Genomic DNA, 15,002 nt, shown 5'->3' with positions numbered 1-15,002 from the left:
GGGGACACCTGCTGTAGCCCATCCAACATCTAACGTGGACCTTGTTATACCAGGTGACATCTGAACCAGTATGGCTTTCTGAAATTTATGTCTCACCATATTTTTAATGGGAGAGACATTCTTTGTCTGACTCCTCTGATGAGACCTGTCCAGTATGGTTGAACTTCTGGCATAGCTCTCGTATTTGTTAGAGCACACAAGCCCTACAACCATGTCAAGGTAGTGCCTCACTGGGGGGTTACAATTATTATTATTATTATTATTATTATTATTATTATTATTATTATTATTATTATTATTATTATTGATTTAAGGTTTAATCTTCAGTTCAATTCACAGGCTGAGACTGGTAAAAACTTAACAGTTCAAGTCCTAACTAAGGATCTAAGAGTTATTAAGATAGCGTCCGAATAATAGCCAGTTCGGAGTAGGATGGTTTTTTGCAAAGTCAGAATATACAGGTCTAATAAGTTCAAAATTTCCATGTATCTAGGCAGCCCTTTGGGTATTGCTCCAAGGGCTCTTATTACTATTGATACAACCATTGGTTTCTTCCTCCATAATCACTCAAATAATAATAATAATAATAATAATAATAATAATAATAATAATAATAATAATAATAATAATAATAATAATAATAATAATAATAAAGTTGGAAGGGACCTTGGAGGTCATTGAGTCCAACCCCCTGCTCAGGCAGGAAACCCTACACCAGTGATGGCGAACCTTTTAGAGACCAAGTGCCCAAAAACTAGCCCCGCCCCTGCTCCGCCCCCACCCTGCCTGCCCGCAGGGCCACTCATTGTCTCTAGGGCCCACCGCAGATCGCCCGGCAGCACCATGGCAGCCACGCTCTCTGCCCGCGCCCCGCAGCATTAACTGTGCACGATGGGGCATGAGGGCAGAGTCTTGTCTACGCTGCATGGCTGCCATGTCCTTGGCTGCACTACTCCGCATGGGCCACGCTCGGGGGTGACTCTTCTCCAGGAGGGCTGCTGGTGAGGAGGGGGTCACAGGGAGAGGCAAGACTGGGGCAACGGCACATGTGCCCACAGAGAGGGCTCCGAGTGCCTCCTCTGCCACCCGTGCCACAGGTTCGCCACCATTGCCCTACACCATTTCGGACAAATGGCTGACCAGTCTCTTCTTAAAAACTTCCAGTGTTGGAGCATTCACCGCTTCTGGAGGCAGGTTGTTCCACTGGTTAATTGTTCTAACTGTCAGGAAGTTTCTCCTTAGTTCTAGGTTGCTTCTCTCCTTGATTAGTTTCCATCCGTTGTTTCTTGTCCTGCCTTCAGGCGCTTTGGAGAATAGCTTGAATAGCTATTATTTAAATTTATTTTCCACTCATTTCATTTCAAAGCCACTCTGGGTGGCTTATAGCATAAAAGTATCAGATGTCAGTTATAACTGAACCAGGAAACTGAAATAGCAATAGCACTAGCATTTAGACTTATATTCTGCTGCACAGTGCTTTACAGCACTCTCTGAGTGGTTTACAACATCAGCATATTGCCTCCAACAATGTGGATCCTCATTTTACCAACCTCAGAAGGATGGAAGGCTGAGTCAATCTTGAGCCAGTCGGAATCGAACTCCTGGCAGTGAGCAAAGTTAGCCTGCAATACTGCATTCTAACCACTGTGCCACCATGGCTCCTTATACTTTCCTGCTAATCTAAAATAGCAAATTTTTAAATTAAGCTTCACAGATTCCATTAGGAAAAACTTATCTAATTTTCTTAAATCCAATTGTGTGTCAAAGATGGTCATCTAGATAACAAAAAGAATAATTGTGATTTTTCTCATGCCTGATCATTTTTTTTAAAAAACCTTTTGAAATCAAAATAGGAAAGACAGTATGTTTCACACTTTTTGTGAACAATCCTGAGAAATTATCTGAATCCCGAAAATAGTTACTGCGAGGGATCCAAGGTGTTCTAAGCAATAAAGAGGGCTAATAACCTTACCAATCATTTCAAATAAACTCACTTTTCTGCTGGACTGTCAGCTTCTATATAGGAAATCAAAGGTGGAGATGATAATGTCTCTGTAGCAAACACACTGCCCTGGAGCTGTATTCCAAATCCTACAATTGGATCAGCTGTCAACACTACTTCGGTAGTTTCCGTGTGGACAACTTGCCCTGCCAAGCCAACAGTGCTAGAGGCTAGTGATACTGCAAAATATATCAAACAGAAATAATGATATTCAGAATGATAGCAAATGAATTCGTTTTCTGATGCAAATACTATCTATATAAAAACTGTAATAAAATGTCAGTGTCACTATTTTCAGTTAGAATAGTTAAAATTCAGGATCAACATACCATAGTACTTAGCTAAACCTAGGAAGAGCAATGAATATTAGAATTAGTGTATAGGTGAAAGAGATGATCTAAAACCCCGTAGGTCAGTTATTTCAGTCACAGAATCAGAGGATTGACTGTCTTTACTCTAGTCAAGTCTCTGGTCCTTAAATACTCGGCTTCTAGAAAGTCCCAGACATATGATTGACATGTTTTATTACCAGACTTTTAATACAAAGGGTAATGCAAACTGTATACATCCTTCAGTCAAATATATCCCAGATTCTCTTTAAAAAGCTAGACTTATTAAAATTTGTATTTTAACTGTCCTATTTGTAAATAATTATTACAGAAAAGCCTGACTACAGTACAGAAGGAAAGTAGATATTTGTGAAAATAATAACATTGGGTTACATGCAATGACACAAAAGTTGATTTTTTTTCTCATGCAGGGAGACTTTCTTGTACTTCTCTACCATGACCATTCTGCTCAAAATGTGTTCAGGAAGGACTTCAACCTTTTAAAACTGCGCTTCCCAACCTTTTGGGCACCCAGGGACCAGTTCCGTAAAAAACAATTATTCCATGTGGTTTTGAGTGCTATCTAGATCCCACACATGCGTAGATGAAGCTTTCTCACTAGCATGGCCCAGTTCCTAATGGGCCATGGACCTGGAGTTGTGTAGCTCTGTTCTAAAATATTTAGCAAGTGCATTAGTGATCTTGATGGAGCTTGATGGAAAATCTACCATAATTGTCTATTTTGGATACAACTACAACCACAATAATAGATTTGTAAATAATTATATAAAGCTACAAGGTTCTACAAGAAAAATTGTCAAGCTTCTCCTTAGCAGATAAAAATGACTACCATTTTTATATGTTTAGTTAAGGAGAGAAGCTCATAAACCAAAAAAGCAGCAATAAAAAAGTACCAGAAGGTATTCTTTCATGAAGATTGATTGATCCAAGACTGCTTCTTTAATTGTTGGATTGTTATGAGACTGCTTCCTGAGGCTGCTTGCAGATTTCCAAACCCATAAACATGAGTTTATAAGACCTCAAAAAAGACTTTGCTGTCCATTAGTACACAAAGAATTGGGAGCAGCTAAACAATAATGTAGACATAAAATAATTCATTTACAACTACAAATAAATCTTATTTATAGTGTACTATACAGTATAGATATAGATGTGACCAGTGGTGGGATTCAAATATGGGAAGGAGTGTTGGCTTACCTGAACGCCTTTTCTCAGCATGATGATGGAGAATCCACCAATGGGTTGACTCTGTCTTCCTGCCCAATCAGACTAAGTCAGTCAAAGTTGCCACGCCCCGTCCTGGTCTGGGACCACCCAGTCTCGACGAAGGTGAAGCTATTGACGACAATCCGACGTGGTGACTCCCGAGAAAGGACAAAACAACCCCCTAGCACAGGACCTAACGGACCCTTACAGGGGTGGGTGTGGATTCTCCATCATCATGCTGAGAAGAGGCGTTCAGGTAAGCCAACGCTCCTTCTCCAGCATGATGGATGGAGAATCCACCAATGGGACATACCAAAGCCACCTGTCCCTATGGGAGGGAGTCAGTTGGGGCCTGTGTCCCAGATCCTGGCACTATTTGTTCAGCACTCTCTGACCAAAGGAGGCGTCTGCAGAGGCAAACTTGTCCAGCTTGTAGTGTCTCACAAAAGGAGAGGGTGAGGACCATGTCCTCTATGGATGCCTGTGCAGCAAAGGTGGCAGCGCTGCATGTGGAATGTGCCGTCACATGACTTGGAACTGACAGGGAGAACGACAAATATGCCCTCGATATGCAGGCCCTGATCCATCTTCCTATGGTGGAGGCAGACACCTTCAGTCCCATAGAAGAAGGGTGGAGTGAGACGAAGAGGGCTTCTGACCTACGAAAGGCCGCCGTCTGCTTGATATAATGGCGTAGGGCCCTGCGGATGTCCAGTGTGTGCCATTGCCGTTCCAAATCATGAGACAGGTGAGGGCAAAAGTCTGGCAGAATGACCTCCTGTGATCTGTGAAACACAGTGTTGATCTTGGGGATAAAGGAGGGGTCCAACCTGAGGACCACCCTGTCTCCATGAAAGATGCATAAGTTCTCTCTAATAGATAGAGCCGCCAGCTCCGAGATGTGTCTAGCTGAGGTAATGGCTATTAAGAAGGTGACCTTGAGCGACAAGGACCACAGAGTACAGGGTTCTAATGGATTCGAAGGGTGACTTAGTAAGGGCCTGTAGGAACCACGGTAACTCCCAGGAGGGATATCTATGAACCACGGGCGGTTTGCTATTGCTGACTCCTTTAAGAAAGGAGTGGACCATGGGATGCTGAGACAATGACTCCGATCTGTCCCAGGTGAGCACCGTGGAAAGAGCCACCACCTGTCTGCGGATAGTATTGGGTGTTAAGCCCTTGTTGATGCCCTCTAGTAAATAGTCGAAGACCTTTGGGATGGTCACTTCTGAGAGAGTCAAGTGAGTCCTGTCACACCAGTGGCAGAAGTTCCGTCAAGTGTAGTCATAAATACGATTAGTTGCTGGCCTTCTGGAGGCCTGAATCATGTCAATCACGCCTGACGAGTATGACTCCCATGTCAGGGTCCGGCGCTCAAGCGCCAGGTGGCTAGTTGGAGCCATTGGGGCTCTTGATGTTGTAGGGCTCCCTGAGTTAGAACTATGTGACCTGAGGGAATTCTCCACAGGGAAGCCATGGAAAGACTCACGAGGTCTGCAAACCATGGTCGTCTCGGCCAGTGTGGAGCAATGAGTATTACCTCTGCCCGCTCCTGCAGTATTCTTCTGATAACTGCCGGGATCAGGGGGAGAGGAAGAAAGGCATACAGTAGACCCCTTGGCCATGGATTGCAGAGGGCGTCCGTCCCCTCCGCCCCCGGAGAGGGGAACTGGGGAAAAAATCTGGGGAGTTGAGTGTTCTCCGGAGAAGCGAAGAGATCCAGGAGAGGAAGGCCAAACCTCTCTGCAATCTCTGTAAAGAGACCTGGGTGAAGTCACCACTCTGAATGGTCCACTGTTGACCTGCTGAGGAGGTCCGCCTGCCGATTCGCCTCTCCCGAAATGTGCTCAGCCCTGATGGAGAGGAGGTTGCCCTCTGCCCAAGAACCCAGCAACCTGGCCTCGGTCATGAGGGACCTGAAACGGGTGCCCCCTTGCCGGTTCACATGGGCCTTCGCCGCCACATTGTCCGTGAGGACCAGCACATGTTGCCTCATAATCTTGTTGCGGAAGTGGCGGAGAGCCAGACGGATGGCCCTGAGCTCCAACCAATTGATGTTGTGCTTCAGGTCTAATCGGGACCATCGGCCCTGAGCCAACTGAGATTGGAGGTGTGCTCCCCAGCCGAACAGATTGGTGTCTGTGGTCAGGATAATCCAAGGGGGTTCCTTGAACAGTGACCCTCTGGCTATGGCTGGGGAGATCCACCAACAGAGGGATTGCAGGACTTGAGGCGGAACCCTTACCTTTTGATTGGAGGAGCTGGTGCCCAGTCTCTGAAATGGGAGCAAGAACCATTGAAGATTCCTGGAGTATAGTCTGGCCCAGGGTACTATTGCTATTCATGATATCAACTTTCCCAACAGTTGGGAGAGCAAAGCTAGTGTCACTACATGCTACCTGTGGACCTTGAAGACCAGGGCTCAGATGCTGTCTTGACGTTCCCTCGACAGGTACACCTGACAAGAGACTGTGTCTATTACCGCGCCCAGATGCAAAAGGTGGGTTGAGGGAACCATCTGACTCTTTTGAAAGTTCACCGAGAACCCGTGGTCCTGAAGGTTCCTGATTATCAAGGCCAAGTCCGACTGGGCAGCTGGAATAGTGGACGATTGGATAAGGATGTCATCCAGGTAACATTGGACACGTACCGGTACCAACCTCAAGTGTGCCGCGAGAACAGCCAGGATCTTGGTGAAGACCCTGGGAGCCAACGAGAGGCCGAATGGAAGGGCTTTGTATTGAAAGTGACGGTTCGAGTAACAGAACCTCAGAAATTGTCGGTGCTCCGGAAGGATGGGGATGTGGAGATACGCCTCCGTAAGGTCAATGGACGTCATGAAGTCCCCTCGTCTGACACTGCCCAGGATGGAGTGGAACGTCTGCATCTTGAACTTTCGATACTCGAGGTGGGAGTTCAGACCTTTGAGGTCGAGAATTGCCCTCCATCCCCCTGAGGTTTTCGGGACCACGAAGAGGATGGAATAATATCCCCTCCCTACCTGACCCGCTGGCACCTGCTCTATGGCCCTTATGTTTAATAGGTGCTGAATGGTCTCCGTCATGAGGCCCTTCTTTGCTGGATTCCTTACCATCGGACAGGAAATAAAACGTTCTATAGGTCTGGTTACAAATTCCAGAGACAGACCGTACCTTATAGTGCGGAGCACCCAAGAGTCTGTCATCGTGTTTTCCCATTGGTGGATAAAGGAAGTTAGTCTGCCACTTATGGGAGAGCCCCCCCGAGTCACTTGGACCGACGAAAGGGATGGCCTTCTCTGCCTCGAAAGGGCCGCTTGCCCTGGGTCTGCTGTCGGGGTTTGTCCCTGTAACTTGCCCTGTCAAATGAACGGTCCGGTCTGGTAACAAAGGACCGGGATGCTTGGCCAGTGTCCCAATCTGGTCCCATTCGAAAAGACTGACGGCGAGCATAAGGGAAGAACCGCCTATGAGATCTCCTAGCAAGATGGGAGATCACCTTTTGCTTTTCCTTATTTTCTACCAGGTAGGGAGCTAGTGCCTCCCCAAAGAGCCGCCCTCTGCTATATGGAGCCGCAGCCACCCGCCATTTGTGTTTGTTGTCTGCTCTCCAGTTTTTGAGCCACAGTAGTCGTTGTGTGATGACGTTGGAGGCCATGGCTCTGGCGGCATACAGGGATGCGTCAGCCATATACTCTGAGGTTGCCACCAGCTTAGTCAGATCCTGGTGGATCCTCACCTCCTCTAGGGGAATTCTGGCCTGGAGCTGTCGGAGCCAGATGAGAGAAATTCTGGCAAAGAATGAGGTGGAAGTGGCCGCTTTTGCTGCCCATGCCGAAGCCTGATGCGTTCTGCGGAAGGAGAGCTCTGACTTTTTTTCGTCTGCCTTTAAGGCGTCAGTTATATCCCCTGGTAGCTTGGAGGACGAGAATAAGGGAGTTAGGGAGTCATCTACCCTAGGCACCTCCAACAGCTCCATTAGAGCTGGGGCTGTGTCAAATAACTTGCGTTCTGTTCCCCCCTGGGAGGGAAGGGCGACTGGAGATTCCCATTGCCTTTGTATGTTTTTGAGGAATAAAGGGGGACAGGGGATATGTTGGTACCTGACCACTGGTTCAGAGAACAGCGGGTCCGTGTCCTGAGTAGAGGACTGTTCTGGGGTGGGGGCTGGATCCAGACCGATCTTACCCGCTGCACAGGCCCTGCGGAGCAGAGATGGGAAGAGCATGGGATTGAATAGCTCTACAATGGGAGGAGGTTCTTGAGGTGCTTCCTCGTTATCCGACCACTGATCCCCTGTGTAGTCATCCCCAGTGGAGCTCGATGCGTCGCTCCCTGAAGAATGAGGAGGCGAGACTGAATCCGGATGGTCAAGTACACTGGGTCGTGCCGAGCCAAGTGGAATTGATGAAGGCCCTGGGGTGGATGTTGACTGTTGGCACCTGGTGGAAGCCATCGCCTGAAGAACTGCCTGGGAAATCATGGCCTGTAGTTGATCCGTGAAGGAAGGTTCCTGTAAAGGCCGAATCCCGGCTGCCGTCGGAGTGAATGTGGCTGCAGGTGCCATGTGAGGGCCTTGAGGCCCGAGTTCCTCACCAAAGAGTGATGGGCCTTCCTGACCAATACTCGGTAAAAAGTCTTGTTGAGGCTCTCGTTCTGGAGACCATGTCAATGCCGGGGGATTAAGTTGTGAACCGCAAGTTGAAGCCTCGAGTGAGGGGAGGGGAGGCTTGTCCGCCTCCCCTACCGTCAACCTTTGTGCCCGGGAGAACTGTTTCTCCAGGGCACGATGCGCACGGCCGGCCTGTTTCTCGGCAGATTTGCATGTTCTTTTGCTGGAATTGGCCTTTGATTTGGCCTTGATCTTGGCTGCAGCCTCTTGGTTGGGGGACTTGCAGTTAGTTTGTCCAGCCGAGGTAGAAACCTTTGGCACGGTGTTATCTGCCATGATAAATTGAGAGGTTTCCAGTGGAGAGATGGAAAAATCTCAGTCTGCAAGAGATACGGCAGTGGCCCACCGAGGTGGTACTGTCCAGCACGCGGATCTGTGATAATCCAGCCCACCGGCAAGCACGGAGTCACGCTTAGCACAGGAGATACGCGCGTCACTGAGGAAGATGGTATCAATAGTCAGTATCTCGTGGCGATGTGCAAGCCTGCAGCAGGGCCTAATTTTCACTCAGTGATGGGATCACACGTGTCTCACTTAGTGGCGATAATCAGATCGTAACGTTCGGCCACTAGATGCAGACTGGCAGACAGACTAGGCTGGTGAGGCTCGAAGAGGCAAAAAGAAACGAATGAATAGTGATGTTTGCCTGCTGAAGAAGGCTGGGGCCTGGCTCCAGTTCTGGATACGGATTGATAGTCCCCTGGGTTTGTCAGCCGGTCGGCTCTAGTGACGCTTCGGAGCGCAAAATGGCGCCCTGCTGGCCTTGTGAGGTACTGGCAACTATATCAGTCAGCTGCTCATTAGGACCCGGTACCCAGCAAAGGCAAGAATGGTGACCCTTGACAGGAACGAGTGCCAGTCCTGTCCTGCTGTGTCCTCCTGAGTGTATCCTGGAAAGGACCATCAGTCGCGAGGCATCCAAAATGGCAGCCGCGCTGATTGTACTGAAGGGAACTGACAGAAGTGAGGGTGCTCCAGTCAGGTGATCCGGGTCGCCGCGCCAAACAGCTGAGAGGTGCACGCGTTGCAGCATCTCTCGGCTAGCCAGGGTCTACGGAGGATAAATTTAGAGCTGATCTAGGGAACCGACGGTCTGAGGCCGATCCGGAAAGAGGTGAGCCGGGCCGCCACACCAAACAGCTGAGAGGCGCACCAGCCGCAGTGCCTCTCAACTGCAGCAGGAGTCTTGGAGGCCGAGGCTTTAAGCCAAAATCTGGATGGTAAGCCAATTGCTGCGCTGAACAGCTGAGAGGCGCGCCGATCTCAGTGCCTCCCGGCTGCACCAGGACCTTGAGAGGGAAAGAAGGCTGTCAGGAAAAATTCAGACAGCCGTGCAGCGCGCAAAATGGCGGCCGTTACTCGGACTGAGTATCAATATCAAAAATTGTTCTAAGTCTAACCTGCCTGAGGTAGGAAATTTGGGAGTCAAAGATACCACATCCGTCTGGGCGAACAGACTAAGTCGAGACTTGGCAACTTTGACTGACTTAGTCTGATTGGGCAGGAAGACAGAGTCAACCCATTGGTGGATTCTCCATTCATCATGCTGGAGAACAACCGGTTCTCTATGTGGATGCTGCTTCTGGAAGTCAATTCTGGGCCTGGGCAACAAAAAATTAACTACCGGTTCTGCTGAAGTGGTGCGAACTGGCTGAATCCCACCACTGGATGTGACTCATAACTATATTGTAAAACAGATAACCTTTGTGATCACTTACATGAGCTTTTGAAATCCTTCTTTTTCATTCTTCTTCTCATCAATGTTCCTCTAGGACTAGTAGAGTAGAGGCTGCGAGGTAAAGTTCCCATGTTCAGTGAACTCAAGCTGTATGCACTCATGGAGGCAGGAGAGAATGATGAAGATACCAAGGCTGTTGGAAGAGAAGGGCACATTTGATGCAAAGCATTCTAGATTTGGTATTTGTAACTGTCTGTTATCATCTGTACACTGCCTAAAGTTTATGTCTCCACTAACCAAATCAGAAACTTAATGACATCTAGGCATCAAATCACAATTTTAGATTGAAGTCTATTATTAAAAAATCTCTTAGCTAGAACAAAAGCATATTTTTGTTTTTCTTAAATAAATAAACAATTGTCATTCTCACAATTACTTCAAACATTTCTAAACACACAGTTATGTGAAATAATACATACCAATGTGATTACAAATCACATTTTTAAATCTAGCATTTGAAAAAAATAATTTCTGACATAGACTTTGCATTTAAAAGTGTTTCTTGAAAAAGTACTTAACTGTACAACTATGCATTTGGGAAAACTGGACCCTCCATAGCTTTCAAAAACTTTTCTTCTTTATGAAAATGTAGAATTAAAGCAGGAAAAAAGATACTATGTCAGAAATAACCTGAACCTGCTTGTGACAAACATTGAGATCCTATGAAACCAAAAGGTTTTTAAGCCAGAAATAGAAGAACATGAGAAAAGGGATGTCATTAGGAAAACAACAATAACACAAAAACAACAGATGTCTGAAGGAAAAGTATGGAACATTACAAAGACTTTTTTGAGGTGGTGTTTTCTGGCATTTCAAAGCTGGCATCCTGAAATGATCAGGGTGTTTGGTGTTATAATGGTGGTAACTGAGGGCACTGCTGTGGCTCTTGGCATAAGGATCCCATACAATCTGCTTGTTGCTCCTTTGAACCTTCACTGCCCAATGAAGGAATGAGAGAAAATACATATTAAAAAATGAAAAGAAAAGAAATAAGAAAATTATGAGTAAATGGGGAAAAGTAATTAATTTATAAATAAATTAAAAAGGAAAAAGAAAGTAATTGGGAAAATATCCTGTTCCTACCACCCTCCTTTTCCTGGTGATAAGCAAATCCTAGAATGTATGCCACAATCTTTCACAATGTCAGCACTAGTGGGTTTGATACTTAAAAAATTCTGAACAGTCTTCAATCAATTTTTAATCTGCCTCTGTCTTTAGCTACTGTTATTAAATCCTTTAAAGAGGTTATTTAATCCAACATTATCAGCATAAATAAGATACTATTAGTATTTAAATTTAGAAAATATGCATACAGCCCCAAATGAATGTGTATATATTAAAAAAGCAAAAACCAAACAAGAGGCTATATATTTTTCATAGTAATTTAGAGTGGTTTACATGTCAGTCACTCCAATTTATTACTTTGACATTTTAATTTTACCAGCATCTATCACTGGTACTATATTATTCAGGGCAATGAATTCCATTTCTTAAACATTAAAAGAAAATTTCAGCGTAGGAGAATTATTAATAAAGACAAAGCAGAAATTTAAACTCATAATGTATTGCTCTGAATTTCTTCTGACTACTTTTCATCACAAATGCAAGAAAGGAAACAAATCCTATTCCTTGTAATGGTCACTTCTGAATCAGAGTTACCTTAAGGATTCTCCACTCCCCTCCCTCCATCAAAAGTAAAAGAGAGGGTAAAGTAATCCTAAATTTATTAAATACATTCTTCAAAATATATGAGAATTTCCAATTATTCACTAAGGACTGAAAGGAAGTTTCCTATTCGATTTATCAATAATATTTGTATATTTTTCCCCTGAGTTATATAGTATAATGTTGCTACAATTAACAAATCTAAGAAACATTTTTAACACTGTGTCAGAATCCAGTTATATTTCCTTTCTATCTATCTCTTCTGATCTAAAACCAATTCTCACCCTTCCCTGGATTTTGCCATACTCCCAAGGGGGAGGGGGGATATGCATGCGGGTTTATTGCTTTCACTTCCTCTATTCACTACAAAATAATCTTTTGTTTATTCACCTTTGTGTCTGCTAACCATTACAATGTAACAAATTGCCTCCTATAGTATGCACTCCTCTGAACTTCTCCTCCCTACTGGGCAGCTAGAAAAAAAAGGGGGGGGAGAGATACAAACCTCCGGGACCTAGTTTATTTCTCCATCCTCAAAATGAGGTGTGAAGAGCTGTGGAATGATTGTGCACAAACGGAGCCGGACTGATGTTATCTTTCCTTTCCCATCAATGGATTTAACACCTGGAGATTTGCCGATCTGAACCGCCTGGATAAACTGTGGGGTTGGGTTTGCTTAGGGACATTTTAAAATATCGATCTGTAAGGAAATCCCTCCTGTCTACTATGCCGGCTATCAACTACTCTTAATAAAAGTTCCTGTTGGAAGAAATTGTTTCCAAGAGTTCTGCTTTCTTAAGATGTGAGTTGAAGTGGGTCCTTACATTAGACAGGATCTGCAGTAATAGTCAACCTGGAAGGAAGAACCTTACTAGGGGACTTTGCAAAAATTACAATGTTGGACGACGAGGCAGGGAAGGAAGAAAACTCAGCGGAAAGGGAGCCTTCCCCCCAACTCAGATCCTGCCAGCTGTCAGGATCTGAAATGTCATACTCATCAGGAGAAGAGGTGGTTGAGACACGCAACCACAAACCTCGGTGGTCAATGGGCGTTGGAAAGAAAGGCGAGTGAGAAAAGAGATCGAGAAAGGTGACCCTGAGATGGGGCAGCCACCAACCAGAATGGAAGCAGGAGATGGAGAAATCCCTGCACGTTAGTGAAGAGGAAGTACCTTGTGCACAACACTCGAACTGGATCCTAGAGAAAGCTATTGATCTGATGAAAAGAACCCTCGGCTCTCTAGAGGAGGAAAAATCTGAGCCCCGCAGCCGCACCAGCACCTGGAACTGAAGCTGGAGAGACACTGAGGGGGAATTGGAACCTGTAGTCCCGGGGATGTCTGCTGAACCAGCAGCTACCATTTCAGCAGCCCCCACTCCCTGCCGACCCGCAGATAGCGATCTGAATGGAAGACAATACCACTGATGCCGAAGGCACCAATCCATTCAAAGACTCGAAATTCAAGGGGGAGCCACAACGCTTGGGGTTTTTCCTAACCCAAGTCCTCAGCTACATGGAAGAATATGGGTGGGACATCCCCAGTGACAAAGCCCATATCCGTATCGTGCAATCCACTCTGGATGGACCGGCCACAGATTGGGTGGTGAACTTGCATGATTCCAACACCCCAGAACTCAACGACTTCAACTGTTTCATGTCCTCTCTGAGAAGGTGATCTGAGACCCCCTGGCTGATCACAAAGCCCACAAAAGAATCAAAATGGTGAGGCAGGGCAGATGCCCAGTAGCCGAATATACATAAGAATTCTGGACCATTGAGTTCCCGAGTCGTCCTATTTGGACGATGTAGGTTAGAACTCCTCCGGAGCCCTGAGGATTCTCCGCGATCCAGGTCGCCTTCGCTTCGGCGAAGCTAGAAGCCGCCGCCGCCACTGCAACTTAAATTGAACTGTGAGTCATTATATGCAGACAAACCGACCCTGGAAGTTTGCTTTTTATTTTGAATTTTACTCTAACTTGGAATATTCTGATCTTCCCTATACGTGGGGTGGACTGAGTGAAAGTGAACTTAAAATGGCGATGGAATGAAACTTTTTAGCAAGAAGAAGTGAAAGTGATTTGCATTTCCGGTCTGGAACTTTCGCTTAATACTTTCACTACTTGCTTTGGACTAATTGTTTAAAAGACTCTTATATAGTTTGAAATCTTAATTTGCTAATATGGCTTTGAGAAGAGTGGCGCCAACAACTTCAAAATCAATTACATCTCCAACTCCTCAACCGCTCCAACAAATTTCTAAGTCGGCTTCCCACCCGCCACCCCCACCGCCATCTTCTTCATCTCCACCGCCTCCTGGTAAAGATATACAGGATTTAATGACTGAAAGTATTAAGCAAATGACAGAGATGTTACAAAAAATGGATGTTAAAATGGAGAATAAGATTGATCAAGTAATACAGCAACAACAAGAATTATTACAGAAACATGAGGGTTTCCGTTTGAATATGACAACTGCTTTCCAAGGTTTGGCTGAATATGTGGATGGGGTGGTAGAAAGGGTGGAGGAAAATGAACAGAGGGCTGAAGTGAACGTGCAAAGATTGGAATTCGTGGAGGAGGGTTTGGAAAATGTTAAAGGTGATGTCTTGGTCGCCCAATTTCGGGACATGGAGTATGCGATTCGGATCCGCGGGCTGGCTGAGGATTCAAAAGAGAAATTAAGAGAATTAATTTCAGAAGCATTGGCAGATGCCTTTTTGGCTTGTGGTAGAGATGGTCCATCGCAGGAACAAATCTATGAAGAAATAGAACGTGTTTTTAGGGTGAATTCTTGGGTTGCTCGTCAAAAAAATTTGCCAAGAGATGTGGTGGTGTATTTTACAAGAAAAATGAGACGAAATGAAATAATGCAGCTTTTTTATCAACAAAGATTCAAGATTTTAAACCAAGACATCATTCTTTTAAAAGAAATCCCAGCGAAAATACTTAGAGCGCGACGGGACTATGCTTTTTTGGTCCAGGAACTTAAGAATAGACAAATAATTTTCAGATGGGATATACCGGTGGGCATAATCGTGAATGTGGCTGGTAAGCGTTACAGAATTAACTCGGTCAAGAAAGCGAATGATTTTATGGCGTCTGTGTTGCAAGTGGAACGTCCACCTACATCTCAAAAGACTGGCGCAGTTGAGCATCTGATTGTGGACCTCCCTTCTATTTCCGGTGTAAAGGATTCAAATGGGTGTTCAAAAGATGATGGAAAAGAACAAAGAATGACTTGCGCAGCTCACAGACGCAAGGAAAAAGAGCAGCAAATGACAGATCGCCCGTTAACATCTGACAGTTCGCTACCTGCTACTTCTGAGCCAGTAGGTGGCGCTCGACCCAAGGTCTTTGTTAAGTCCTACGCTTCAAGTATTGCTATAGG

The 15,002-nt window shown here is 45.5% G+C and overlaps 1 protein-coding gene across 2 annotated transcripts in view; it reads right to left on the bottom strand.

The window, feature by feature from the left end:
- GRIP1 (glutamate receptor interacting protein 1) overlaps nt 1-15,002 on the bottom strand; it is a 370,480-nt gene that overhangs the window by 49,440 nt on the left and 306,038 nt on the right. The window contains exons 10-12 of one of the 2 annotated variants that reach the window (XM_029283947.1): nt 14,927-14,929; nt 9,930-10,082; nt 1,995-2,181 (exon numbers count right to left, since the gene is read on the bottom strand). In XM_029283947.1, the coding sequence (XP_029139780.1) occupies nt 1,995-2,181; nt 9,930-10,082; nt 14,927-14,929 (343 nt within the window). The remainder of the gene's footprint in view (nt 1-1,994; nt 2,182-9,929; nt 10,083-14,926; nt 14,930-15,002) is intronic. The other variant, XM_029283946.1, reaches the window with a different exon arrangement.

This window comes from Protobothrops mucrosquamatus, unplaced genomic scaffold (genome assembly GCF_001527695.2).
Source record: "Protobothrops mucrosquamatus isolate PMUCROS unplaced genomic scaffold, P.Mucros_1.0 scaffold289, whole genome shotgun sequence".
Taxonomy (NCBI): domain Eukaryota; kingdom Metazoa; phylum Chordata; class Lepidosauria; order Squamata; family Viperidae; genus Protobothrops; species Protobothrops mucrosquamatus.
Note: the sequence above shows the minus strand (reverse complement) of the source record. Positions and strands in the feature narration are given on the sequence as shown.